The sequence below is a fragment of the Vanacampus margaritifer genome, chromosome 19 (genome assembly GCF_051991255.1).
Source record: "Vanacampus margaritifer isolate UIUO_Vmar chromosome 19, RoL_Vmar_1.0, whole genome shotgun sequence".
Classification (NCBI taxonomy): Eukaryota; Metazoa; Chordata; class Actinopteri; order Syngnathiformes; family Syngnathidae; genus Vanacampus; species Vanacampus margaritifer.
In genome coordinates this window covers 14,788,122-14,815,779 of record NC_135450.1, presented here as the reverse complement: position 1 = coordinate 14,815,779, position 27,658 = coordinate 14,788,122, and the positions used below count along the sequence as shown (strand labels likewise).

The window sequence follows — 27,658 nt, the reverse complement described above, 5'->3', positions numbered from 1 at the left end:
TTTATTCAGACAAAAGTAGTGCTTTGCTGCATCTTGGTGCAAATAAACTGTTGACTGGAGGAGTTTCATTTGTACAGAAATAGTGCTTTGCTGCCATCTTGGTGCAAAGGAGCTGTGTTGAAGTAAGTCGAGGAACCTATTTTAAATAAAAGCAGTGCTTTGCTGCATTTTTGTTGTGCCAAGCAGCTAATTTGAAGTGAGTCAAGGCGTTTAGTTTAGACAAAAATAGTGCTTTGACACCATCTTGTGGCATCTTCATGCCAAATAACTACTGTATGTGCAAGTGCTGGAGGAGTTTCTTTTAGACAAAAATAGTGCTTTTCTGCCATCTTGTGGCTTCTGACCTCATTCTAAACTCTACAAAACAATTTGCTATGCCTTGCAGGCCTTGAAGAAGAAGAAGAAGAGTCTCTGTGAGGGAACATCGGAACCTGGCTCCTACCGAGATGACTCACCTGCAGGCCGGCCTGTCGGCGGCCACCCTGGAGAAGGCCAAAGCGGAGCTGAAGGAAAACCCGGAGACGCTCCACCAGGACATCCAGGAAGTGCGGGACATGATCATCACGCGGCCGGACATCGGCTTCCTGCGCACGGACGACGCCTTCATCCTCAGGTTCCTGCGGGCCAGGAAGTTCAACCACTTTGAGGCCTTCAGACTGCTGGCCCAGTACTTTGAGTACAGGCAGCAGAACCTGGACATGTTCAAGAACCTGAAGCCCACCGACCCCGGAATTAAGCAGGCGCTCAAGGACGGATTCCCTGGCGTGCTCGCCAACCTGGACCGACACGGGAGGAAGATTCTACTCCTTTTCGCGGCCAACTGGGACCAGAGCAGGTACAAATGGGGTTACTGGGGTACCATGTACTTGAGCCCCTGTTGAGGGTTTTTGTCATTTTGTCGGTATGGCGACCACAAAGTTGTTGATGTGATTACGTTGCCAGGTACATGTTTGTGGACATCCTGAGGTCCATCCTGCTGTCTCTGGAGTCCATGATCGAGGACGCCGAGCTGCAGGTGAACGGTTTCATCCTGGTCATCGACTGGAGCAACTTCACCTTCAAGCAAGCCTCCAAGCTCACGCCCAGCATGCTCAGGCTCGCCATCGAGGGGCTGCAGGTGAGGCTATGGTTAGGGTTAGATTCAAGAAGTCATTTTACAGGTTAGCATGTTGCTATAGTGGCAGCATTTAGCCTGTTAGCATGTTGATGTGGTAGTCAAATGTACATGTTAGCGTATTGTTGTGGTTGGGTTAACAGGACCGGTAGTAGTTAGCATGTTAGCGCGTGGATGTGATAGTCAAATGTACATGCTGGCGTATTGTTGTGGTGGTGGTAACTAGGAGCAGCAGTAGTAGTTAACATGCTAGTGGTTTGATGTGCTAGACAAATGTACATGTTAGCGTATTGTGGTGGTAGTGGTGGTGGTAACAGGACTGGGAGTAATTAGCATGTTAGCGCGTGGGTGCGGTAGTCGAATGTACATGTTAGCGTATTGTAGTGGTAGTGGTAACAGGACTGGTAGTAATTAGCATGTTAGCGCGTGGGTGCGTTAGTCAAATGTACATGTTAGCGTATTGTTGTGGTGGTGGTAACATGACCGCAGTTAGCATGATGTGGTAGTCAGATGTACATCATGTTAGCGTATTGTGGTGATCGTGGTAACAGGACCGGCTATAGTAGTTAGCATTGTAGTGTGTTGATACGGTAGTCAAATGAGCATGTTAGCATATTTTTTGCTATGGTGGCTAAATGAATGGCAGTTAGTTAGCATGTTACCATGTTGATGAGGTAAATGCACGTTAGCATATTGTTGTGGCGGTGGTAACATAATCGCCATAAATTAGCGTGTTAGCGTGTTGATGTGTTAGTCAGATGTACATGTTAGCATATTGTGGCGGTAACATGGCCGGCAGTAGTTAGCATGCCGGTGTGTTGGTATGGTAGTCGAATGTGCATGTTAGCGTGGTGGTTACATGACTGGCCGTTAGTTAGCATGTTGTTAGCGTATTGTTGTGGTTATGGTGCCATGAATAGCAAGAGTTCAATTATTTTTGGTCACCGTGACGTTGCTGCGGCATGTCAGTCGTTTTCGTAGTGTTGAATTCAAGAGCATGTAGGCCACCTGCCTTGGGATCTCCAGCGCAGTCAGTCGTGTATTGCTGCTCCGCGTTGACAGCAGCCAGATTGGATTCTCTGTGCTCTCCTGTTAGCCTTCTAGCGGGAAAAACTAGAAAACCTACACAAGCATGTTGAGAACATAAGAACTTCGCACAGGCGAGCCCCGTCCCTGGATTCAAACATCCGGCCTCTGAACTGCGAGGCGAACGCGCTAACCACTCGTTACTACCGCCAACGGGGCTTCTTATTTTCTTATTATACCTTCATCTTTGCTTTGTGCGCTGACTCAGCCCACGCACTTGCCTCGTTTTGTTTAAATAATGATTATTATGAATAATATAGCCGCCAGGGAGGTGCGTCAGGTGAACAGTGTTTAGGATTCAGCCCAATCCAGTCATAATCCCGCAGGATTACAACGTTGTTAAAGGATTAAAAAAAATGCTAAAAGGGAATGAAACCTCTATGGAATGTTCACTTTACATATTCAAGTGCTTAAAGTTAACAGTTATTTTTGTCTTTGTATTGTTTGAAAAGAAGAGAATGCTACGTGATTAGCATGCGCCACTTGTTTTTAATTTTTTTTAATTAGCTCTCAATGATGCTAGCATGCTAGCTGCTATACGTTGAGATATACATGTTAAACTGACAACCCTTGTCTGGTTAACTCGTGTTTAGCTTTCCCTGGGGGGGTTTGTCCACCATTTCACCCCCCACCCCAACCTCTCCCTTTATTCGTCTTCAGCAACCAGAAAAGATGCTGACGTCTTATGACACGCGACTTAACCCGTTCATTCGTTCACCTGCATTTTAAAAAACGGAGTCACTTGCTCGAAGCAATGTGCTTTGTTGTACCCCGACGTCCTCCTCCTTCCACCCGCTCCGTCTACACATGTCCCACCCTCCCATCGTTTCCGTGGCAACCGGCCCAAATGCCTGGCTGTCTGCTCCGGCCTCTCCTCCAGATGGGCTCGCCTTTGTTGCGCGCGCGCGCGCGTCTATGTGTGTGATGTTTAATGCATCGCTCCGCTGCTCTTCCATTTATGAGCTTTTTGCATAACCAGCTGCCGCGTTGCTAAGTGCTCGAGAGACGTTTAGCAACAGCGAAATGCTAATTGATGATTCAAAATGGCTCTAAAAAATAATGAAGAGGGCAACAAATGACATGGCGTCGTATCAGGAAGTGACGGTCACAGGTTATGTCAGTACACAGATGCGATGCAGCTGGGGGAAACATTTAAGACTAGGGCCCGACCAATATGCATTTTTTAGGCATTTTTGCCAAAATAAAATACTGATTACCGATTAATCGGCCGATTATTTAAAGAAAAAATGCATTAAATTAGCTCCCCGCCCCATTCTTAACTTTTGCTATTAAGATTCACTCTGCTTTGAATGACAAGTCCATAGGATAACCTTGTCAACAAATTTCATGAAGTATACAAGGTTATTGTGTAGATTTATGTGTCAATAATAAAACTGGATTCATTTTGTTACGGCTCTAATGTGGCGAGGATCTCTGCGTGGGAAAAAAAAAGCTTCTGTGTTGATATTCAGTCATGAGTTCTTAACCTGGTTGGGTTCTCGTGCCTTGTGGGGGGAGAATTTTTCTGGATGTTGTCACCTTCGATGCCCGTCAAGCTTTGCGCTGACCTGCAGCGAACATCCCAAAAGTTATTTTTAGCCAGTAGATTCAGAAAAGTCCACCTATTGCCTTTGGACATCGAAATGATTTTGAGTTTGACTGGCTGGAAGCACGTGGACGTATCCAAGGAGCCTTCAGGAATTTCGGGATTTGGTTTTTTCGTATCTTGTGTTTCCGTGAGTTGTTTGAATTGGGGCGCTATTATCCATGATTACATGAGATAGCCCCGCCCTTAAAATGAGCCAATTATAACCACGGCAAGGAAAATTCTGGAATAATATGGCTGTATTGGTTAATACTACAGCTGGAAACTTGAAAAATTCATTCAACATGGCCACTGGCCGAACCATCTGTAAAATACTTTTGTCAATATCCACATCCTGACTTGTTCTTTCGAACATCAAGTCTTAAAAATAGAGCTCAGATCATTTCCTCCTGATTTCCTGAGATTACAATTTATAATCTAATCCAGCAGCACTGGAAGGTCACACACAAATCATTTATTTGTTGAAAGCAATTCTCACTGTCCAACAAGTACGCTGACGTCATCTTAATTGCCTGATGGCAGGATACGGCCGTGTTTCTTATCTTAATGAATGCTATTTATAGACTGTCTCATTCCTCTCCATTGCTGTCTATAGTTCCAAATGAAAAAAAAAAAAAAAAAAAAGAAGGACATAGCGTCCTATTTTTTTGCACCGCGAAGACGAATAACAATGAGGCAGACATTGAGACGGAGCCAGAGAGAAGCAAATTGAGAGCGCCAAAGATAGAGAGAGAGAGAGATGAAGATACTGAGAGTGATGAGGAGGCTGAGAGTGAGATACAAGCAGAGTGTGAGACGGACACAGAATATGCATATGTACGTACACCGCCATTTAAAAAAAACAAAAACAAACACGGTTATCCTTTCATATTCAATCGAATCATTGTGTAATTGGATGGATTTGGTCTCTTTGTTTGCAGGTAGCATGCTAGGCTAACCTAATGCTTTGGAACAAAACAGTCTATTAGGGCCACACATATATATATATATATATATATATATATAATTTTTTTTTTTTGGGAGGGGGTGGGGGGGGAGTTCATATTCAGAGAAAAAACTCACAAAATTTGCCACTGTATAAAGTGGCAAATTTGCGCGAAAAAAAACTCCGAAATTTACGACAAATACACGTAGCGTAGCTATAGTCTGTGAGTATTCGTTGGTAACTCATTTTCTCCCAAAAACGTATAAATACGTTCTATGTTAAATGTTTTAAGTGTCCTAAAGACTTATTTATACGTTTTTTATTTTTTATGCTAGAGTATACAAAAGGCTTTGATGCAGCCTCTCAACTGCAAAGAACGGTTGAAAATGGTAGTTATTACACAAACGGCCAGCAGGTGGCAGCAGAGCAAAATATATCAACCAGGGCCATGTTGAAAAAAAAAAACTAAATTACTCACAATTCTAAATAGATTTGTGAATAATGATGAAACTATATACGGGATATATACAATACATAAATCATTTCTGGCTTCTGACTTGGGCGTATTGTAACTTCCAGCTCGTGTTTGTTATTGTAGCCATAAAACTTGACCACCGTTTTCATTGGATCCGACGACAATGCTGACCCACGCACATTACTTCTCCCTTTTCCGTCGGCACAATATAATAACATTAAGTAATGGCTTGCGTTTTTGTGTGTTTCCCCACTACGGCCACAGGACAGTTTTCCCGCCCGCTTTGGAGGAATCCACTTTGTGAACCAGCCATGGTACATCCACGCCCTCTACACCGTCATCAGGCCCTTCCTCAAGGACAAGACCAGGAAGCGGGTGAGTAAAGATCGCCGTACAACCCTGAAGTGTTGCCTAGTTTTGGTCAGTGCTTAGGTAGCCTTCCTAAATGTTTTTTTTTTTTTTTTTTGCTGTTGTGATGAGCGTAGATCTTCATGCATGGCAACAACCTGACCAGCCTCCACCAGCTGCTGCATCCGGAGATCCTACCGTCGGAACTGGGCGGGATGATGCCGCCGTACGACATGGGCACCTGGGCCAGGGCCCTGCTGGAGCACGCGTACGACGAGGACGCGGAACCGTACGCGGGACCTGATGGAGAACCAGATCCCTACGCGTTGTCTGTGCAGGACCTGCATAGAGACATAGACAAAGACCTCTCTCCCAAAACCATGAAGAGGTAAGACAGACTGGCAAAAAAATAAAAATAAAGAAAGAAAAAGCGCTGTAATGCTAACATGGTTGCTAACCTTGCAGGTCCCAGTCGGTGGTGGAACCTGGCGTCCTTAAGCGACCTGACAAGGTCAAATGCGATGAAGACAACATGCAGCCGCTGCTCTCACTGGACTAAAAAAAAAAAAAGAAAAAAAGAAAATCCACTTGGAACCTTCCGGAAATCCTCGGTAAGCGTCTCAGTGTGGGGTTCCTCGAAGAGGTTTACTCCACTTCCGACTTCCTTGGTGGACTTCCTGTGTTTCTTTGTCAAGTGCCAAGTCCACATAAGTCCAACACGGGCTTCCGAGTGATTGTCTTCGAATGATTCCCGCGCCCAATCGGCGACGCAAGGGATGGGACATTTGAACGCGAGCTTTTCCGACATCTTTGTACCAGGATTTTCCCCAAGTGCTCTAGGTGAGCAAGATGGCCGTCGAGACAGACCAGCAAACCTCCCTTTATGAAAAAACAACAACAAATGACCAAGTTTTATTTGCTTGTGATCAACATTTCGCGTAACATCAGCCTCCATTTTTATTTCAGACGATAAAAACCTCAAGCAGGTGTCACATTGCTAGGGTTGCCAACCGTCCCTTGAAATACGGAATCGTTCCGTATTTAGACCTATAAGTACGCGTCCCGAATAGAGTTGTCAAGGGACGCACTTTGTCCCGTAATACCGTGAGAGTCAAAAATAGTCCGTAAAACGTCAATGGAATTAATGAATAACAGTGACCTTTATGTGAGAACTTACGGTAAAGTTCCAAGGAGCTCCCGCTCTGTGACCAATGAGCTGACAGCACATTCATTCACACGTATGACGAGAATCCGCTCATCTTATTGGTCGACGTAATGTTGTTTGCGGAAGTACATAGCTTTCAATCCGACCGGCAGCGCAGCGGCAGTACTCCTCCGAATAAAGGCAAAACAATTGTAAAAATACAGAGAGGACTGGGATGCAAAACACACGGGTCGAGAAAGTGTGAGAAAATATCTATCAAGCGCACTGTACCGTATGCTAGCGCACTTTTACAATAGCCCCGATGGTGGACTGACTGGCCCCAATAATGCTTCCAGTGGTGCAGCCGTGCAGGACACATGCGGAATGCTGTACAACGCACAACTAAACTTGGGGAGCCCCAGACAAAAAAAATCGTTGTCCACCAGGCAACGCCAGCGATAGATATGGTATGTAAAGAATGATTCTTTAACCCCCCGATCAAGGTTAATATGGGAATGTGCAATGAATATCTGTGTTGTATGGAAAATAAAAGTAGATTGACAAGTACGTTAAATAGATAATACATAAAGGGAGTTGGCAACCCTACACATGGCTGAAATGTGACCAGGAAGTGTTTATAATATCAACAATGATTCATTACTAAGTCATTAACAACATAGACGAGACATTAACAAGTCATTATTAATAGTAATTAGGATCCAACTGACATTGTATGTTTTTCTTCTGTTAGCATTTGCACTAAAGCTAGTTAGTCCTGTGACGCTAAAAGAAACTAAAACGTAGAACACACTCCTGTACAACATCATAACATCATCTTATTCATGAATTCTTTATCGTTTTAATCCAGGCTCAAATGCTAGTGTATGTACCGTGGCACATGCTAGCTATACAATGCTAAGTTCGCTAAGCAAGAAAATCCAAATCTACAAGGGAAATGTTATGTAGGCCTACTCCTCGAACATCATAAATACCGGAAATGCTAAACATGCCTGGGTGTATTCCTAATATAGACAATTCTGAACATCCGGGCATTTTTGATATTTCCGCAATGCAACGCATCATTTACACGGTGAAAACTAACGGCATATTTAAATGTTGCTTTTTTTGGTCTTGCATTCACATTTACAAATTATTTTTTCATATCACATTCAACAGAAATACCGGAGTTGAGTTTCATAATTTTTCACCCTAAACGAATGAAAATTAAATAATGTATGTAGGTAAGACACACTTTTATCACAAATGGAAATACTTTATCACCTCACAGTGACTTTATTTATTCACGTGCAGTATTTGACACAAGTGTTTGCTTATTTTAAGAAATGTAACAACAATCATCTGAATAGTTCGGCGTTTCGAATGTTCTCTGTGACGTTGTCCATTGACAGTATTATTCAAAATGTATTCTTTTTTTTTTTAAACATTTGCTGCAGCAAACCAGCGATGTAGGCAGCTATTTTGCTCTTCTTCCTTTATAAATGGGTCGCTTTGTGGCTGTAGAACAAGAACGATTTTGGAGGCAAAACAAACCTAAATCTGTAATGATTATTTTTTTTTGTCTTCCACATTCACCGGGGGGAAAAAAATCGTAATTGTGATTGTTACTAGACACTAGCATATTTCACACTCTTGTACATGTATTTGACTATGACAGAGATAATAATGCTCACTTGTGATTGACATCTGTAAAAACAAAGAAAATATTATTATACTAATGTAGTGTAATTTTACAAGCACAACAATAATAATGCTAAAGCTATTCTTCCATGAATAGCTCTCTGACAATGTCAATCAAAAGTCAGCGTTAATATTTTTGTATTGGATGCCACCAAACAGTATACCTAATGAAGTGGCCGGCAGGGACCAACTGTCATAATGATATTTGTGTCATTATGAGCTATTGCAGTTATTATTATTCACTGTGTGTCATATATAATTTTGTATTGATGATGATGTAAAAGCTGCATGCGGCCATTACGTGTTATTATTATGATTATTAATATTCTACACTGACATAATGTTTGTTTAGCTCAGCCAAAGTCAACAAACATGAAATGTATTTATTTTTATTTTTTAATCATCCTGAAGTGTTTTGAGCTTTAAGGATTTAGAATGACGCTTTATTTTTGTCCATCCGCTTGTCCTCACTGAGGTCGCGAATGAGTTGGAGTCTATCCCAGCTGACTTTGAGCGAGAGGTGATACGCCCCAAACTGGTCGCCGGCCAATCGCGGGACACGTTTAGACGAACGACCATTCACATTCGCGTTCACTACTACAGACGAGTTCACATCAGATCAAAGCAAATCGACGTTCAGTGAGGTTTCGTTAGCGCCGCGTTTGAGTGTGATTGAAAAAAAATTCCTCCATTTTGCCGACATATACAAATAAAGGTTGACACACTTTGTCACACACTGCCTCAATTTTAATTTTTTTTTTTTACATCTAATAATGAAGACATTTCAAGACTAACTTTTATTGCTAACCAAAAGAGCAGCACCTAGCTAGGAATCTAACACAATAGTGTTTATGGTCCATGCCGCAGCTACGCCACTTAAGACTCCACTTTTTTACAATTGATACAAATTGTAATAATTTCCCCCCCAAAATACAAATTGTACACACACAAAAAGGTCCGTTTCCAATCTGCAGTTGAGTAATTGTGGAAATAGTGGCATGCTGGCAGCAACAAAATGCTTTTAGCCAATTTTACTAGAGTTGTATACAGTATAACGGTAATAGTATTTATTGTAATTGTTCAAAAGTCTAAAAACTACAAACCTGCGGACTTGTTTCATAAAAAAAAAAAGAGTAGTTCATATATGTGATTGCTCAAAAAATATTTGACTCAGTTGTTATATGAGTTATGGTTTTATTCAAATGAATCAATGATCTTTTTTTCTGTGAATAAGTGACAAAAAACAACAGTGTTACAGTTTATTTTGTAATATGAACACTCAATGGTTCTTTTTACCTTATTAAAGTTGACCAACATTAAATTGTTTGGTGTACTTAATTGTTATACATCTTTTTTAAGGAAGACCAATTTGTGCAACAACCTGCTTTCTCTCAAAACTTGTATAAACTCTTGAAATGAAATAAAAACAAAAAGTATTCACATCTGAATTCACACGCCACAGGCTCCATTATTATTAATAATAATTATTATTAATATTACAGTATTTATCAAATGCGGAACCATGTTGACAAGACAGCCCTCAAATTCACACATTTTGTGACCTAAAAACAACATGAAGCAGCACAACTACAAACCTGCTAGCTCGCGTGTTAGCTAGTGGCTAGCTGAGTGATTAGCTCGTGATTGTTAGCTACATACTTACCCAATGAGGGTGATTGATTTCATCCCAAATTGGTTTCAGCAAGAACAAAAATGCAACAACTATCATGTAGCATTTATTTAGCTGATGCTAATGCGAACCTCTAATGTAAATACAATCAAAACCCTTTCGGTACATTTACCAAACTCTCTCGTTGCTGATAAAGTAGAGTCCGATGATAAAAGATGCTAACATGCTATCATGTTAACATGCTAATTGATCAATTTGAATTAAGTCTTTTGTCATCAAGTCCGTGCACGTTAAGACTCAGAAAGTTGAGGCTAGTTCAGCTCTGAACTACATGACTTGGACCTTGCGCAACCGTAGCAACAGTCGTAGCAACAGTCGTAGCAACAGTCGTAGCAACATATGCTAACGTATGCTAAGTGCTAACGGAATGAGGTCACTGAACGATTTTTTTTTTTTTTAACCCCTGATCTCATTTCAGGGTGGAGTCTGGTGCAAAGACTCGCTTCCTTTCTTTCTTTCTTTCGTCATCAAGTAAGACATCGATAGCAATCGTGTGCGACGCTTAATGCTAGCTTTGTAGCCAACATGGCTGCACGCATTGCTTTGACGTATAGTCGAAGAAATGAGGTCACCGATCGCCCCGACCGATAAACACGATCGTTCTCCAGAGTTGGTCGCGCTAACGCACACTTCCCGTATCTGAACGTAGGAGGCTAATAATAATGCTAATATTTTGCTTGAACCTCAAATAAATGAAAATTTAGCTGTACATGTAAAATCCGTGGAATATTAGATCATAACCACATGTTGTCAAGTATTTAAGGCTTGGCTAGCATTAGCATGTGTTCAGAGGCGGGGGGGGGCGCAGATGTGGAAAGAGGCGGAGCTCCTGGGGTTTGACCCGCTAATCTTTAGGCACATACTAATGAGCTGAAAATAATAATAATTAAATAAAGAGTGAACTATAATGGTGAAGTACAACATTTTGGGGCAAATGGTGCAGTGCCCCATCAGATCCAGCAGATGGTGCTGCAGTTAGTTAATAATAATACTAATTATGAAATAATTTCAATATTTTTGTTTCTGTCAGCCCTCCATGTCCTTTATCTATTTTGTGGGGTATTGGGAGTCAGTTGTAAACCTTTTTTTTTTTTTTTGCATTCGTATCGTATGAATTCTGCATAGTAACAAGTGATGCAGCCACATAACAAATCGAATAAATATTAATTTCCATCTGCTCGCTAAATACATTTCACTTATACTGTATTTAAGTTTGTTTTTGTTGGTCTGAATGACAGACCCCAGGAGCTCAGCCTTGTGGGTAAAAAAAAAAAAAAAAAAAAAAACTTCAATAAATATAAATATTTCAGTCCTTGTTGCTCTGAATGGAAACGAGTCCCCTGTACGATGTTTTGCTAGGGTGCGACGGAAGCTGCCCTACTGCCCCGACGTTCTGGCTGCCTTCTGTTGCTCCAGTAGGGACTTGAGGGCGGGTGGCACGGCTGGGCTGAACGGTCGCAGGGGATACTGCGCATTTTTGCCGGGTACGTAAACACACTGGAAGAATCTTTGACCTGAAAACACACATATTGTAACGTTTATTTTGAAAATCAAAACAGGAAGTAAAAGTGACATTTGAACGCGCACTCTAGCCTGCTTCTTTATGGGCTTACAGTGTCCTCTAGTGGTGAGGAGGGTAAACTGTATTTATATTGAATGTAGTATGTACAGTGTTCCCAGGGAATATCCACAAGTGATTGATTTCGTCCCCCGCACCCCAAAAAAGTTTATAATTGATTATAGATGCCACTAGATGGCGACAAAGCACTTTTTTTTTTTCAAAATTAAAGAGTTCCTCGGCAACAAAATGCCACAAGATGGCGCCAGGGTAAAAAATGTCATTACTTTGATTTGAGGGGGGGAAAAAACTTTTTTTTTTTTGCAAATAAAAAAGTATTGGTTCCCAGAAAAGCCAAATAGCGAATATGCAACGGTTCTGTACTCACCTGATTTCTTCTTTCCTTCACTTTCATCTTCGGGCTTTTCTACGAGAGGCACAGAATTCAACAGACTGAGCTATTATGCTACATGCTAACAAGAAGTCAAACATAAAGCAAGAGGGGGAGGTTGTGGTTTCACCATGCGGCAAAAGTCGAAATGTAAAGTAGTAAAATTAGTGTGAAAATACAACAGAACCTCTAAAGACGGCAGTGGGCAAACTTCAGTCAGGGTAAGGGGGTGCGGCATATTTGATTTCTACAGGTGGACCAGCTCATAAAATAAAATAAAATAAATAAATCTATCCCTTTTTAAAAAAGCAAATCTTTTAAATCCAAGCACTTACTTATTTATTTATTTGGACACATTTTTGATTAATTTATCGCATGGAAAAAGTACTGATTTATTATAAATAATTAAAAATAATTTTACATATCAACATCATTTATCATGTTTATTTTGTATATAATCATATCTAAATGTAAACATGCACCACAATCATAAATAATAAATAAATAAATAATTATATAATAAATAATAAATAATTGGTGAATTAGTTATAAACATTATAAATCAACACAATGAATTAAAAATAAGTTACTATTATTTTGTTTTGAAAATAGATTTTTTTTTTTCCTCTCCATATCACATACCTCATCACCCTCGCCACAAATGACCTCGCCGACCTTTTGGATCTAAAAATCAAATGCTCCTTAGTACTAAAGTTTGCCCACCTTAAGCTTAGAGGGTTTTTTTTTTTTTTTTTGTATGAAATGGGATGTATGGCAAGAAAGTGTGGAAACACTCAGGAAGAGAGAACGTTGCTACGGAAAGAAGACTCAAGAAAAGAAAACATTTGGGGAGTGTTATGTTGCTGATAAGTCAAATAGTTACAGCTCATCTTCATATTGTGCTGATGAGAGGAAAAGAAGGAAACAATTAGGCGTAAAACAAATACCTCAGGCTCTATGGGAAGCTCTTTTTCCTCCCTCTGATGACAACAAGCATTAAAACACTTGGTTTATATTTTTTTTTCATGAACATGACATCCTTTTTACCACTCGGGTACGTTAGAGGGGGAAAAGTTGCCTTCTTGTTAGCAATTGCACTGATTGATAGTTATTTACAAATCATTAATAAATATTAGGTGGAGGGAAACTTGATTTGCACAACTTTAGCTTACGTTCTACTAGGACAGAACAACTCAGCAAATTCTGATATTGTTTATTCTAATACTGATTAATGTATTGCTTGGGAAGAGGACCTTGGAAAAAAATATTGTATATTAACTCATTCACTGCCAATGACGGCTAAAGACGTCAAAAATGAATGTTTCACTTTTTTTTCCTCCCACTTTTGTTAACAAGAGTATGAAAACCTAGAAAAAAATGTATTGTACATTTAGAACAGATATAAAATTTGTGATTATTCATGAGTTAACTTGTGAAGTCAAAATCTAAATCGCCTATAGCCTCTAATTAAAAAAAAAAGAAGAAAAGATTATTAAAAAATGAGGGGCGTCAGACGATAACATTTTTAAAATTGTAATTAATCGATTAATCACAAATTTTATATCTGTTATAAGTGCAAAATAAAAAAAATCGAGGTTTTCATACTCTTGTTAACAAAAGTGTAAAAAAACGTGAATAGTTCAAATTTTTGACGTCTATAGCCGTCAATGGCAGTCAATGAGTTAAATTACAATCGCAATATTGAGGGGGGCGGGGGGGGCTTCCGCACTTACTGGCTTGTGCAGTTTCCTTGTCTTTTTTGTCTGAAAAACAAAACAAAAAACATATGTCAACCATAAAAATGACTGCAGTGTAATTTCATATCGTTTCAAACCTTTAGTGTCCTTTAAGGACCTTTCCTTTTCCTCAGCCTGATTGGCTTTGCCTGTGATGACGGAATACAAAAATGGACACGTTGAATCGGTAAGATTACCGAATGAACAATACTGAGCTCACTCTCAAAAAAAAAAAAAATTGAACAAGTATTTCATTAAAATGTATAACTTTTGCAGTATAAAATTGTATACTGTATGCTACTAATATTTTTGTGTTTTTTTCATTAAAAAAAATATAAATACAAATGAATATAAATGAACAAATACATTTTAATTAACAAAGCATCAAACTTACTTTTGAGTGACGTCGTTCTCGTCTTGGCTGAAAACAAAGAAAGAGCGCACTTGTCAATCATCAGCCCACACGCAAGCAGCCATTTTGTTTTTTGACGATGCCGGCCCTCACGTGTTTGCGACGTTGACGTCTTGTCATGTTTGTCCGTCACGTTTGTCTTCTTCAAGGCGTCCAGCACGCCGCCCCTCAGCCTGCTGGGCCGCAGCGGTGCTACTGCCGCCTTGGGACTTTGACTCGGACCCGCTGCGAGGCCATATTTCAAAAATACAGCTTTTAAAGTCGTTTCTGCTCGCAAATGTCGCGGGTCGTGTCAATCAAACGCCGCCTACTTTTACCTCTTTTGGCTGCCGAGGAGGAAGTCTTTAATTTGCTCTTGACAACATCTGAGAGTGACAATAAAAAAAAAAAAAAGAAAATCTGTTGCCGTGACGACGTCAAATCACAAGACCGACAGCCAATGAGTGACCTGTCTTTGAGGCAGACGTGGAGCTTCTCTTCCGTCTCGCCGCTGCGGCTTCTATTGTGAAGAAAGAATCCTGAAGGGTTAAAAGGTGACACTGTCACCACGGCAACCGGAATCTAAATCACCGTTACCTCTCTTCGGAGGAGCTGCGGCACTTTTTCGCACTTTTACAGCTGAATGTAAAGAAAAAGACTTGATTAGAAGACAGCCTTTTGACGCCAACACTCACCCCGCCCAATTCTTCCCCAATTACCACAGGTGTTCCTCAGGGCGCCATCCTTGAGCCTCTTCTATTCCTTATTTAATTGTTTACCAATGTCAGTATTATCTGTAAATTTTCTCGCCAAGTGACAACCCAGTTCTAGTGTGCACTTTTGTTGGGTCAAAAATAATCAAATTACGGGTCAAACATTTTACACAAAATTGAGTAATTTTGTGTAAAACAACACAGAAAATTGGGTCAGATCCTCTACTTGGGTCAGTTGAACCCAACTTTCTGGGTTGATTTGTACCACAAAAAAAAAAAGAGGATCATTTTCTATAGAACAATCCATAAAGTTGGGTTAATTTGACGCAACTTTGGGTAAAAAAATTGGGTCATTTTGTATAAAAACAACCCAGGAAATCGAATTGTCAAATTGACCCATTAAGTGGACCGGTCCATTTTTGAACCATAATTGGGTTACTTTCGACCCAGCTGTTTTCAGAGTGTATATTCCTGTGAAACCAACCAGCATTTGCTACCCACCTCCCTTACCTATATTATCTGAAATTAAATCAAATTTCTTGAGTTAATTGTGCTAAAACTGAAATTCTCCATCATTCACTCTCACATAAATGACACTGCAAAGTCAATAAAGTATTGTAAATTAAATCTATTCTCAGTTGCCTTATATGGGTAAGTAAAGATCTTTACCCGCCTATCATTACTTTTCACGTCTATAACATCACATCTTTCCCTCACACTCGACACTTTTGCTTTTCTTGTCCACAGGCTCGTTGTTGAAGGCCATCAGCGGATTAAAATGAAATGTTATACTTCAAAACTACCCTATAATGTTATACTGCTATTACTTTTGAAAGTAACTTGTCCAACACCGGGAATAACTAATGATCATTTTTCGTTATCCACCTGTCTTTGTAGACTCAGCTCTGGTTTTGTCTTTTTTGAGCCCATCGTCTGAAATCGATAAATAGTGGAGATGGTTAGACGTTGTGTACCTAATGAAGTGGCTCTACAAATGTTGCGCAAGTACCTTTGTGAGCTTTGGTCGTCTTTGTCGTTTTTCTCTTCTTGGCCTCTGGGAGAAACACATCACGCATTTGGAACATGGCAATGGGAAAAAGTGAGAAGAGTGTCATACCTTTCTTTGCAGGTGACGCCAGCGCGTCTTCTTTGACACTCTCTGACTCAGCTTTTGCATTTACGTCTGGTTCTGCTCCTTCTTTTACGAAGGAAATAGTTGCGCAGCGTTAAACGGCTGTATTCATTCACAAATCGGTTTAAATTAAATGTACGGACTGTAGTCGTCGTCACCTTTTTCGACTTCGGGATGAGTGGGAGGTGCTTGTTCCGAGGCTTCTGATTGGACGGTTTCAACCGGCTGGACCGGTTCAACCGGCTGGACCGATTCAACCGGCTGGACCGGTTCTGCTTGTAGTACCGGTTGTACGGGCTGGACTGGTTCTACTGGTTGTACTGGCTGGACTGGTTCTACCGGTTGGGCTGGTTCTGGTGGCGGCGGCGGCATGGCAGGTGGCATGGACTGAGCGTAGTGCTGGTAGTGGGGGTAGAGTGGCGGCATCATCGGGTGGTAAATCGGCGGCGGGTTGACGGGATGAGTGGTCAGAACCGGCGCAGCAGAACCTGGAAAGAAAAAAATTAGTCGCGCTTGCACTGTACCGCACAGGAAGCGGATGTCCGGCGGGCTACCTGAGGCGGTCGGCGGCGGGTACGGGGTGTCGGTCACGATCTGATGAACTGTGAGAGGAAATAGTTGGAGGTGAAGGGAAGCCGTTTTTGGCTGCAGTTGTGATGAGTCCAGATGTTGAACACTCACCGTACCAGCCGGGAGGGGACGGACAGTAGACTGGTGCCGGTTTGCAAGGACCAACTAAAAACGACAGTCGGTTAGCCTAGCGTAGCATCAGCCGCTACTGTAGACAGTTATTTAAAATGCGGTTTTCTTCTACGTTGCGAGTCTTTAGCGGTCACGACATGTTGACACAAAAGATTTATAAAAATAAATGGCATTTAGTATAGCACTTGTCCATAGTGTATATATAAATCTATCATCTGAGGTACCATCTTGCACTGGTTCAGGGACTTGTTCTGGTTTTGGACTTTCCTTCTTAGCAGGTACGTCTAATGAACACACAAAAACAGCAACAGGTTAAAAACTCATCTCTGTACTCCAGTATCTTTTTTTTTTTTTTTTTAAATCAATTTAAATGAGATCTTGAACTCAATCTACGATTGGCTTAAAACCTGTTTTGGGCTTCCTGCTCTTTTCTTGTTTCTTGGCTTTTTAAGGACAAAAGAGAACAAAATGGAATCAGAGCGGAACCAGCGCACACACACGCGCGCGCGCCGTCATCTCCCGCATCATCGCCACGTACGTTTGAGAAGCGCCGGAATCCTCCGGATCCGTCTCATTTTGGGCTCCAGGCTGGCGATCCTTGGAAGAGCTGGGAAGCAAACGTGCGGTGTTCACAACATCGGAACATCGAGCTACGAGGTCAAAGGTGAGTCAACCGAATTTAGGAGTGGATTATTTATTTATTTAAAAAAATATATATATTTTTTAATTTTTTGTTTTTTCTGGTCGCTTTCAGGGTCTCTCATGATAGTCTATCAACATCCCTTCATTAAAACGATAAAATGTAAATTAAATGAATGTAAATTTATATGGGATTTACATAAAAATAAGTTTAATTGTCTATTTTAAAGGGGAAAAAAAATAAAATAAAATCAAATTCATCAGAATAAAAACAAACAAAAGGAACGAAAATATTACCTGTTCTTTTTGTTTTTTCTGTGATCTTCACTGCTTTCGATTCTTCACATGAAAAAAAACAACAACAACATTTCACATCGTTATTCCACATCAACTCGGTGGGTCTCAACTGTAGGACCCAAAAAGCGGACCGACCTTTCTTCTTGCTGCTTCTCACGGCAGACACTCGCGTCTTAGCTGAACTTGACAAGCAGGGACACGCTGGAACGACAGCAGAAGAAGAAATAGGTTCAAAGTAACCCAAATTGGGGGAAATTGCTAGCTAGCCTAGCGCTGGGTCCAAAAGGGATTGTTGAGGATTTGTACTCATTGGGTAAAGATTTTTGATCCATCCTGATGAGCTAAAGCTACCAAGAAATAAGTTACCAGGTTATCAGTACAGCTGAGGTGAGAAATGATAATCAATTTTACTACCAATTTTTTCAACCCCAAAGTAACCCAGTAAAAGTACCCGGTAAAAGTAACCCAATTTGCTCACAGCTACCCAACGAGTGGGTCAGGAAGTCAAACCCAGTATCATCTTCATGGTTCCTTTGCTGACCTGCAGGTGCTTCGGCTTCGGCCTCCGCCGCCTTATCCTCCTCTTCGTCGTCATCTTTATCCTCCTCTTCGTCGTCATCTTTATCCTCCTCTTCCTCCGCTTTTTTGGGGCGGAGCTCATCCACATCCACGGCCGTTGGTGGAGCGGCGACGCTGGCTGGAAGATGGATAGATAAATAGATAGATAGATAGCAATGAATGTCAACACTATACCTGACAGGAAGTCATCTTCATCCTCCTCCTCCTCGTCGCCGTCTTCCTCATCTTCATCCTGATCCTCGAGGTCAAGCGAAGGCTCGTCTTCCTCACCAAAGGTCAATGGGGGCACGCCAGCATCTTCATCGTCCTCATCCACGGGAGGTAGTGCAATTTCTTCATCTTCCTCATCATCATCGGTGACATCGTCGGGTTTGCGGTCGTCGGGGCCCACTGATTGGTCGAGGTCTTCCTCATCTCCTTCGTCGTCGTCGGTGTCAGCCAATGACGCGGCAGAAGTGAGACCCTCGTCTTCCAGGGCATCCTCTTCCTCGTCATCTTCATCGGTGACAGGAGCCAGATGAAGGGCATCTTCATCTTCCTCGTCTCTTGTTGTATCCTCGTCACTGTCCTCCTCCTCCTTATCTTCATCAGTTGTGTCTTCTCCTTCGTCATCCTCTTTGGTGTCATCAACCTCACCAGTCTCAGGTGTCGCGGCCTCATCGTCTTCGCCTTCGTCCTCATCAGCCAATGCCACCTCCTCGTCGTCCTCTTCAGGCTCAGGTTTGGAGGCCTCCTCGTCTTCTTCATCATCTTCGTCAGTGTCAGGTGTAGTGACCTCATCTTCATCTTTAGCAGCCAATGCCTCCTCTTCTTCGTCAGGATCAGGTTCAAAGGATTCGTCTACAGCAGGAGCAGTGACTTCCTGCTCCTCATCGTCATCCTCTGCCTCCTCCTTCACCTCTGCAGTGGCTTCAGCTTCCTCCTCCTCCTCCTCCTCATCTTCCTCCTCAGATGCAGCCACCTTCTTCTTCTCATCCTCTTCATCTACAGCTGCTTCAGCTGCATCCTCTTCCTCATTATCTGCATCAACTCCTTCATCCACCGCATCTTCCTCCTCGTCCTCCTCCTCCTCCTCCACCTCATCTTCAGCTGCTTCATCTACCTCCTCCTCCTCTTCCTCATCAACTCCGTCATCCACCACACCTTCTTCCTCCTCCTCTTCATCTTCTGCAGCAGCTGCCTCCTCCTCCGTCTCTTCCTCCTCCTCATAATCTTCCTCTTCCTCCTCCTCCTCCTCCTCTTCTTCCTCCTCCTCATACTGCTCCTCTTCTTCTTCCTCCTCCTCCTCCTCATCTTCCTCCTCCTCCTCATACTGCTCCTCTTCTTCTTCCTCCTCTTCCTCCTCCTCCGCCTCATAGTCCTCCTCATACCCCTCGTCCTCCTCTTCCTCCTCATCCTCCTCTTCGTCCTCGTGGACCACTTCAACTGCCGGTCGTGACTTCTTCACTTGCATCTTGATGACTTCAACCAACATGGAGACAAATCATCAGCAAGTTAAGGGCAGGGCGATATGACTTTGAAACAAAATGTCAAGATTTGTTTTGTTTTTTTTAACAAAAAATTATTTTATGATCTTAATCCAGTTTTTCGTGGAAAACGCAAATTACAGCATATCAGAACTTAACTTCTTTGTACACAAAAACACACAAAAATCAAGCTGGCGTGTATGCACACACCTTCACTTCGGGATGGTAGAAACTCCCCTGCAACACAAAAAGAAGGCAAAAAGTTAGCACACAGATTCGGTTTTGACCACAAAGCACCATGTTAGCATGTTAGCGGTTAGCGACAAGCCAGAGGAGAAAGTCAAAAGTGAATTTTGAAGTTGTCGAGCACAGTTGTTGTTACAGGGTGTGAAGGGGGGGGGGGTGTATGGACCCTCCACAGTTAATGACACCATCACAGAACCATTAGAATTCATCATCAAGTACCTTTTCTTCTCTTAAGATTCACTTCCACCTGCTCCTCCTCCTCCACCTCCAACCATGGTGTCGCTTTGAGATGGTTCATAAGTGCAAATGTCATTGTGCTATTATGCATAAAATTAACAATCGGGGGTCATCTCCAAGTGAAATGAAAATGTGCACATCAGCAAGGACACATTTTCAATTTGAAAAAATAAATAAAAAGTCATCCCAGGCAGTAAACCACTAACATCGAGTAATGGCCTAGCCCTATATGGATGACCAAAACTGCCTAAATTCCAAATAAATAAATGACTAAATAAATGATTAAAAGTGAAAATAAAAATGGATATAAAAAATAAATAAATTCAAAAATTAAATCCCCAAAAATAAATATAAATGGAAATAAAAGCAACAATATATATATATTTATTTATTTATTCTTTGTGTGTGTTGTTTTTATTTCCATTGATATTTTTTTTTAATGTAATTTTCAAATTATATTTTTTATATCCGTTTTTATTTTCACTTTTAGTCGTTTATTTATTTATTTATTTAGTCATGTATTTATTTGGAATTTTAGCAGTTTTGGTCCTCCATAGTCCTATCCACAACTGTGCATTTCCGTAGTTTGCGGTGCGGTGTAACAGTGAGGCCAAAGCGTTTCCAGCATTTGACGAGGGAACACAGTGATGTCATCTTTAGTTCACTTTTTTATTACTAGCGAATTGTGTGTGCGTGTAATGTTGATACTCACCTTTTTTTCTCACAGCGTAGAGATTTCCTAAAGAAAAAAGGAAAACATCAAACTGAATCAGAGTCCCACCATCAGCTTAGTTATCAAAGGGTGCATATTAGAAAAAAAAGTTTGTTTGTTTTCTGGCGGACCGAGCCCGTTTTCTGTTAAACACTCCTGATGCATCTTATACGGTGATAGGAAGAAGACTAGACAAAAGCAGGTCTAAGTTGTGGTGTAGGGGTAGAAGCGCAATTTTGGAGGGATTTGCACCAATGTCATTGTATCATTCATAAATATGACAAAAGCGTGCATCAATGCCTCTTAATCGTAGAAATCATTGGATCAATTAATTAATTCAAGGGAATTTCCACTGGTCAGGGAAAAAAAGCCTGCTGCGTTAGTCTTGCGCTGGGCACGAAAATAAGACCTATTCAATGCCAAACAATGGACTGGTCACCGTCCTATAAATTATTACCGTCATCATCGTCGGGGGCAACCAGGCTGGCGGCAAACTTCAACATGGCGTGGACCGCGTTAGTGGACCTCTCCACCACGTCGTTGACGGCCTTGGCCGGGTCCGAGCCGATCCTGCCGAGGCCTCCTGCGGGGAAGAATGTCATCAGCATAAGTATTCCCAATAACCCTAACCCATAAAAGCACAACAGGCCAGGTTTGACGTGCTCACACATTTCATTTGAATACATATTAACTCATTCACTGCCATTGACGGCTATAGACGTCAAAAATTCATTTGAACAATTTCTATTAGTTTAAAAATTTCCCCCCACTTTTGTTAACAAGAGTATGAAAACCTAGATTTTTTTTGTATTAGAACTGATATAAAATTTCTGATTAATCGTGAGTTAACTAGTGAAGTCATGCGATTAATTACGATAAAAATTGTAATCACCTGACGCCCCTAATTTAAAAAAAATATTTTCTTTAAAAAAAAAAAAAAGATTATTAAAAATTATTTTTTATTTTTATAGAAAGATTATTAAAAAATTAGGGGCATCAGGCGATTAAAATTTGTAATCGTAATTAATCGCATGACTTCACTAGTTGACTCACGATTAATCACAAATTTTATATCTGTTCTAAATTTAAAATAATTTTTTTTCTAGGTTTTCATACTCTTGTTAACAAAAATGGAGTAAAAAAAAATTTAACTAATAGAAATTGTTCAAATGAATTTTTGATGTCTATAGCCGTCAATGGCAGTGAATGAGTTAACATACTCACTGGTCACTTTATTAGGTACATTATCGGATGAGATCAGCTCACCTTATTTCAGTACACAAGGGAGTCAACACATCAAAAGCAACCATCCTTACTATTTGACAGTGCAGGTGTACTTAATAAAATGGCCAGCAAGTGTACCCCCCCCCCCCACCACCGCTTCCATTTTCAACCGCATTCTACCAACAAAATGCCAAACTAATATAAAATAAAGATGCTAATGAAAACAGCTGTGTTCAGAGGAGCTTGATTTGTCTTTTGTGATTATTCAAGCTCACCTGAAGTTCAAATATGATAAAAACAAAAACAAAAAAAATCTGCTGTTTTTTTTTTTTTATCACATTTGAACACTCAATAATCACTACTGCAAACCTCAAAGGCTTTAGAGACAAAAGAGAGCTATAGGGGGCGCACTCAAGGAGGTTAGTGTGGGGGTCTGCGAGAAGAGAGGGTTAGTCAGTGCGAGGGTCTTCTTGCCTCGACGCTCCGAGTCCTTTAAAACCTTCCTGACGCCAGGACCTGCTTGCAGGAAGTAGACGGAGAAGAAACAGAAAGGAGAGAAGAGCTCTTCTAGTAGCTTTGTTTTATGTTTTTATTTGATAAAATCGATGAATCGCACAACACAGAAAAGAGAAGAAGAGCCACAGGAAGTGACATCACATTAAAAGCGAGAAGCTCGTACATTGTCTACAAAACCTTTGATTTAAACCTCTGAGAAAGGAAATATCACAAACATACTTAATAATCGACAAAAGTTACTTTAAGTATGTACTACAACGATGATTTAATTGACCTTTACTTACAGCAACCAGGTCAACTGATGCTAGGCTAAATGCTAACCTGCTACTGAGTGACATTTTGACAAAAAAAAACTATCTTTGGACGGCATTTAACAAAAAAAAAAGTTGTTGAATAATAATCTACAAAAGTTACTTTAAGTATGTACTACAACGATGATTATGATTTAATTGACCTTTACTTACAGCAACCAGGTCAACTGATGCTAGGCTAAATGCTAACCCGCTACTGAGTGACATTTTGACCAAAAAAAAACTATCTTTGGACGGCATTTAACAAAAAAAAAAAGTTGTTAAATAATAATCTACAAAAGTTACTTTAAGTATGTACTACAACGATGATTTAATTGACCTTTACTTACAGCAACCAGGTCAACTGATGCTAGGCTAAATGCTAACCCGCTACTGAGTGACATTTTGACCAAAAAAAAACTATCTTTGGACGGCATTTAACAAAAAAAAAAAGTTGTTAAATAATAATCTACAAAAGTTACTTTAAGTATGTACTACAACGATGATTTAATTGACCTTTACTTACAGCAACCAGGTCAACTGATGCTAGGCTAAATGCTAACCCGCTACTGAGTGACATTTTGACCAAAAAAAACTATCTTTGGACGGCATTTAACAAAAAAAAAAGTTGTTAAATAATAATCTACAAAAGTTACTTTAAGTATGTACTACAACGATGATTTAATTGACCTTTACTTACAGCAACCAGGTCAACTGATGCTAGGCTAAATGCTAACCCGCTACTGAGTGACATTTTGACCAAAAAAAACAATCTTTGGACGGCATTTAACAAAAAAAAAGTTCTTAAATAATGCCACATAAATCCCATGTTAAGGTATGAAAAACCACAGAATGTAAACAAACATAATAAGCGCTCACCTGAGATGGTTTTGTAGTCCGCCAGGTCGAACATGATGACGAGAACGCACGACCACGTGACCACGAGGGCCAGCACGAGGATCCATGCCAGCGGGGAGCTGAACGTCGAGTGAATGTCATCGACGAAAGTCCGCTTGGGCGCGCCGGCGTCCGGCGAGCCGGCGTCGCCGCTCTTGCCGTCGATGACCATCGTGGTGGTGCTGGTGGACGACCTCACTGAGGAGAAAGAAACATCCAGCGGGAGGTAAGCATGTGTTAGCCGTCGCTACGCAATGGGATGCTTTTGGTCTGGACAGACTCGACGCACAAATTTCAGATATCACACAATTGTACAATATTTTCGAGGGGGTGTCAGGCCATTACATTTTTAATCGTAATTAATCGCATGACTTCAATAGTTAACTCACGACTTTTATTTTATTTTTTTTAAGTTTTCATACTCTTGTTTTTTTTAAACCAATAAATACAGTAATTTCACAATAATTCATAAAATTTAGTTGACATTAAAAAGATGTACTGTGCTGTAAAAAAAAAACGAATGTGATATTTATTTGTGTTGAGGTCATTTTTCTGCCACTAGATGGCATAATTGCATTTGTAAGACATTGGTGATGGCTCAGTGCAGTTTTCTTTTCATATGAAGAGCCATTGAATCTTTAACATGAAGTAACTTGTGAAATTCTGCACATTTTTTAATTGTAAAACTTGGCCCCACTCTCCACAAATATATGCATTATTATTACATTTATTACTGCTAAATTTTGACATGGAAGTGTCTGCTGCATTACGACTGGAATCGTGCGTTAAAAAAATTTGTGGCGTTAAAGAAACTTTAATTTTTTTTATTTTTTTTTCTGGAGATATTTACATGAATTGCTGTAACAAAGCGGGCGGGAGCAGCAAGACGGAGGAGGGCGAGCAAGCCGACGCCGAGGCTGTTAGACGATCTCTCCCGCCACCTGTCGACTCTGCTCAGCCCGCCTTGGCATCGCCGTTGCTGACTCACAAGGCTTAGCGGCACTCGACAAAACACACGCCCAACGCGGACACGCACTGGTAAGAGGCCTCATTACTTTTGACTCGACTTTGATGTGAAGGACGCCACATGAAACCATCCTGTAGCTTTGAGCATCATCCGTTCACACTTTTGGGAGTGGCATCGTAACGGTCATTTCAATTCCCACTAAATTCGAGTCAAGTCATTTAGCCATAAGTCAAGTCATACAATCTTGCCCAGTCACAATATAGTATATTATTATTAGTAGCAGTAGTAGTAGTAACGATAGTAGCCGTATTATTATTATTTTATGTTTTCCAATAAACATTTTGGAATGATGGCTTTTTCACTACTCAACTCATCTTTATTTATATTTCTAATTTCAACTAACAATGAATGTAACACTGTTACTGTGATGACAATTATTGAAATATATTTTGATTAAACAATTAAAAACAGCAAATTACATTAATTGTTTTTGTAGTCTGTTTTCCCCAACAGTCTGAAGTTGAGTCCCTTTTCCTCGTATTAGTTTAGAGGCAGATCTGCCACATCAAATATGGCGGACGCGCTGCAGTATTGCAACTATGAGTCGAACCGCTCAAGGTGTGTGTACATTTCTACGCTAACGCGTTGGCAATCTAATTTTTCCACACTTGTTAGTGAGGATAAGCAGTATGGAAAAGAGGTGGATGGATGATCGTAGAACATGTTGAAATGTGACTTAAAAATTCACTGTTTGACCCAGGAACAGATTCCTATTTTGTTTCCAGACCTTTTAAAAAAAAGTTTGATCCCCTCCAACTTTTTAACCTGACCCGTGAAACATTCTTTGTCCTTCCCCCGGTGTGGTTATTCATCCATACTGGAGTCGTCCTTTTAAGGCCACCAGCTATTATCATTCTTCTCTGCTTCCCTGACTTGTCTAATCTCCTCATAAGTCTACAAAATCAAAACATTTCCTTATTAACTAGTGTAATGTGCATGCCAGGCCACTAGTTGGCGAAGTTTACTCGCCTATTTTCTGACTTTGGAGGTAAGTATCAGAGGCGGGATGCTACCTGTGTGTAAAAAGAATAACAGCAACGCCAAACCGGGGTGCAAAGTTTAACACCCAACACTGACTGTAGACTCGACTAGAAAAAGACTCATGACATGTTTTAGATGTAAAAAAAAAAAAAAGCATAATCCAAACAATCAATGCCAATAATTGAAAATTATTCAGTGTTTTAATGCACTGATATATGTTGCAAGTATGACAATCTAAGACACCTTCAATGCAAAGATGTCTGTCACTTTGTATTTAAAATCTTTATTTTATTTGTATTAATTTGCATTCTTCTATTAATTTATTTTCATTTTATTTATTTAGACGATCTTATTTTGTATTTAAATAAAATGGCATGTTCTCAATTGTCTTACTCTGATAATTAAAGGCGCATAAAAATGTTTGTTACAATAATCGAAAATATCATCAAAGACATTAGCAGACACATCAAAGACACAGTCCGAAGACATCAAAGACACCACATTCCCATCAATCATTAACATTATCAAAGACATCTGTGGAGACACTCAAAGACCACCCCATTAAACACATAACCAAAGGTACAAAAAAACATCAATGACACCACCAAAGACAAAATTGAAGAGCCATCAAAGACAGGACACCACCAATACCAATCAATGTATAGTTCAGTATTAATGTGCATTGGAAAAAATAATCATAAACACTATCAAAGAAACCCCATCACAATCAAAGATATCATCAAAGACATAATCAAATGACTATCAAGGCTACAACAAATATGATTGAACACCTCCACAATCACATCCAAAACACCATCCAAGACATAATCAGTGACACATCAATGACAATCAATGAAAAGTTTAGTTATGTGCGTTAGGGGAAAAAAATGTAAAAAAAAAAAAAAAAAAAAAAACCCCCGGAAGAAATCACATCACGACCAAAGATACCATCAAATACATGACAAATGATTATCAAAGCCACAGCAAATATAGAAATTGAAAACCGCCACAAAAAACTTTCAAAGACACAATCAATTATACATCATGGCCACCATCCAAGACATAATCAATGACACCATCGATGCCAATCAATGAAAGTGTCCAATGTTAATGTGTAATGATCCTGCTATACAGCAGCATGGCAGCATTACAAATAGATGATACATGATAGCAGCATATTTTTAGCTACGTCCATGCTAACTACCCTTCACACACACACACACAAACATGTTCCACTAACTTTTTACCTTCTGCTTCAGTCATTACTGTACATTCAAAGTGTTGGCGGCAGCTTCCGTTGCCATGAAAACAAGATGGCTCCTTCGCGGCGGTTCGACCCTTAATCCCAAAGTGCCTCAAATTTAAAAAGAAAGAAATGCAAAATCGTCAACAAACACTTTGCATTCCCGCAAAAGACAAGCGAGGTGGTCCGGCTGGCCAAGGGTCCAAAGCGGGGACAGACGGAGGAACCCAAGTTGAGGGTGCTTGGAGTGTGAGGCTGACTGCCCGCCCCCCTCGCGGGGCCGACAGATTTAGATCGGCAGAGGACGACGGCGAAGGGGTGAGACAGACGTCACCTCGTCCCTTCCAGCTGCTGTTACAACTTTACGTGGCGTGACTCCGGTTCTGAACCCAATTCATTCACATGCGCATTCGATCCGGTTTGCCTGGTGAAACTTTCCAATCCGAACCGGTGCACATTCATGTCATGGTTGTGTGGCGGCTGAGTTATTCTTAGAGTGGCTGCTATTCGCCTTTTTAGGCCAGAGGCGTGACCTTAACCCCCACCAGTCCACTCATACCCCAACACCCCCCCACCCACACCCCCACCCCCCAAC

General features: G+C 40.7%; 2 protein-coding genes across 9 annotated transcripts in view; one reads left to right on the top strand and one right to left on the bottom strand.

Annotated features, from left to right (window-relative positions):
- LOC144039274 (clavesin-2) overlaps positions 1 to 25,143 on the top strand; it is a 28,501-nt gene extending 3,358 nt beyond the window's left edge. For 2 of the 6 annotated variants that reach the window (XR_013289398.1, XR_013289402.1), the window contains exons 2-10: positions 386 to 835; positions 943 to 1,117; positions 5,471 to 5,581; positions 5,692 to 5,942; positions 6,020 to 7,165; positions 11,446 to 11,570; positions 17,162 to 17,373; positions 23,812 to 24,038; positions 24,655 to 25,143. Coding sequence is in view for 1 of the 6 variants with exons in the window: in XM_077552452.1 (XP_077408578.1) it covers positions 447 to 835; positions 943 to 1,117; positions 5,471 to 5,581; positions 5,692 to 5,942; positions 6,020 to 6,113 (1,020 nt within the window). In the remaining 5 variants the exon portion in view is untranslated. Of the gene's footprint in view, positions 1 to 385; positions 836 to 942; positions 1,118 to 5,470; positions 5,582 to 5,691; positions 5,943 to 6,019; positions 9,845 to 11,445; positions 11,572 to 17,161; positions 17,374 to 17,463; positions 18,084 to 18,405; positions 18,510 to 23,811; positions 24,039 to 24,654 lie in introns of those variants that run through there. The other 4 variants (XR_013289400.1, XR_013289399.1, XR_013289401.1 and 1 more) reach the window with 4 other exon arrangements.
- Positions 10,878 to 27,491, bottom strand: LOC144039260 (uncharacterized). Of its 3 annotated transcripts, XM_077552422.1 has the most exons (28): positions 27,068 to 27,491; positions 23,795 to 24,010; positions 21,343 to 21,468; positions 20,886 to 20,912; positions 19,901 to 19,927; positions 18,399 to 19,685; positions 18,187 to 18,342; positions 17,781 to 17,846; positions 17,646 to 17,687; positions 17,248 to 17,316; positions 17,117 to 17,152; positions 16,934 to 16,993; positions 16,689 to 16,742; positions 16,562 to 16,609; positions 16,166 to 16,495; positions 15,993 to 16,073; positions 15,885 to 15,929; positions 15,761 to 15,808; positions 14,760 to 14,801; positions 14,632 to 14,682; positions 14,501 to 14,548; positions 14,277 to 14,408; positions 14,166 to 14,192; positions 13,870 to 13,920; positions 13,769 to 13,798; positions 12,983 to 13,015; positions 12,033 to 12,071; positions 11,492 to 11,600 (listed from the first exon to the last, which is right to left on the bottom strand). In XM_077552422.1, the coding sequence occupies exons 1-26, from the start codon at positions 27,081 to 27,083 to the stop codon at positions 12,984 to 12,986; spliced, it is 3,147 nt and encodes a 1,048-aa protein (XP_077408548.1). In that variant the 5' UTR covers positions 27,084 to 27,491; the 3' UTR covers positions 11,492 to 11,600; positions 12,033 to 12,071; position 12,983. The 3 variants fall into 3 exon arrangements, with proteins under 3 accessions (XP_077408546.1, XP_077408547.1, XP_077408548.1); XM_077552420.1 differs by lacking the exon at positions 12,983 to 13,015 and having other exon boundaries at positions 10,878 to 11,600; XM_077552421.1 differs by lacking the exons at positions 12,983 to 13,015; positions 15,761 to 15,808 and having other exon boundaries at positions 10,878 to 11,600.
- Between the last annotated feature and the right edge of the window lie 167 nt (positions 27,492 to 27,658).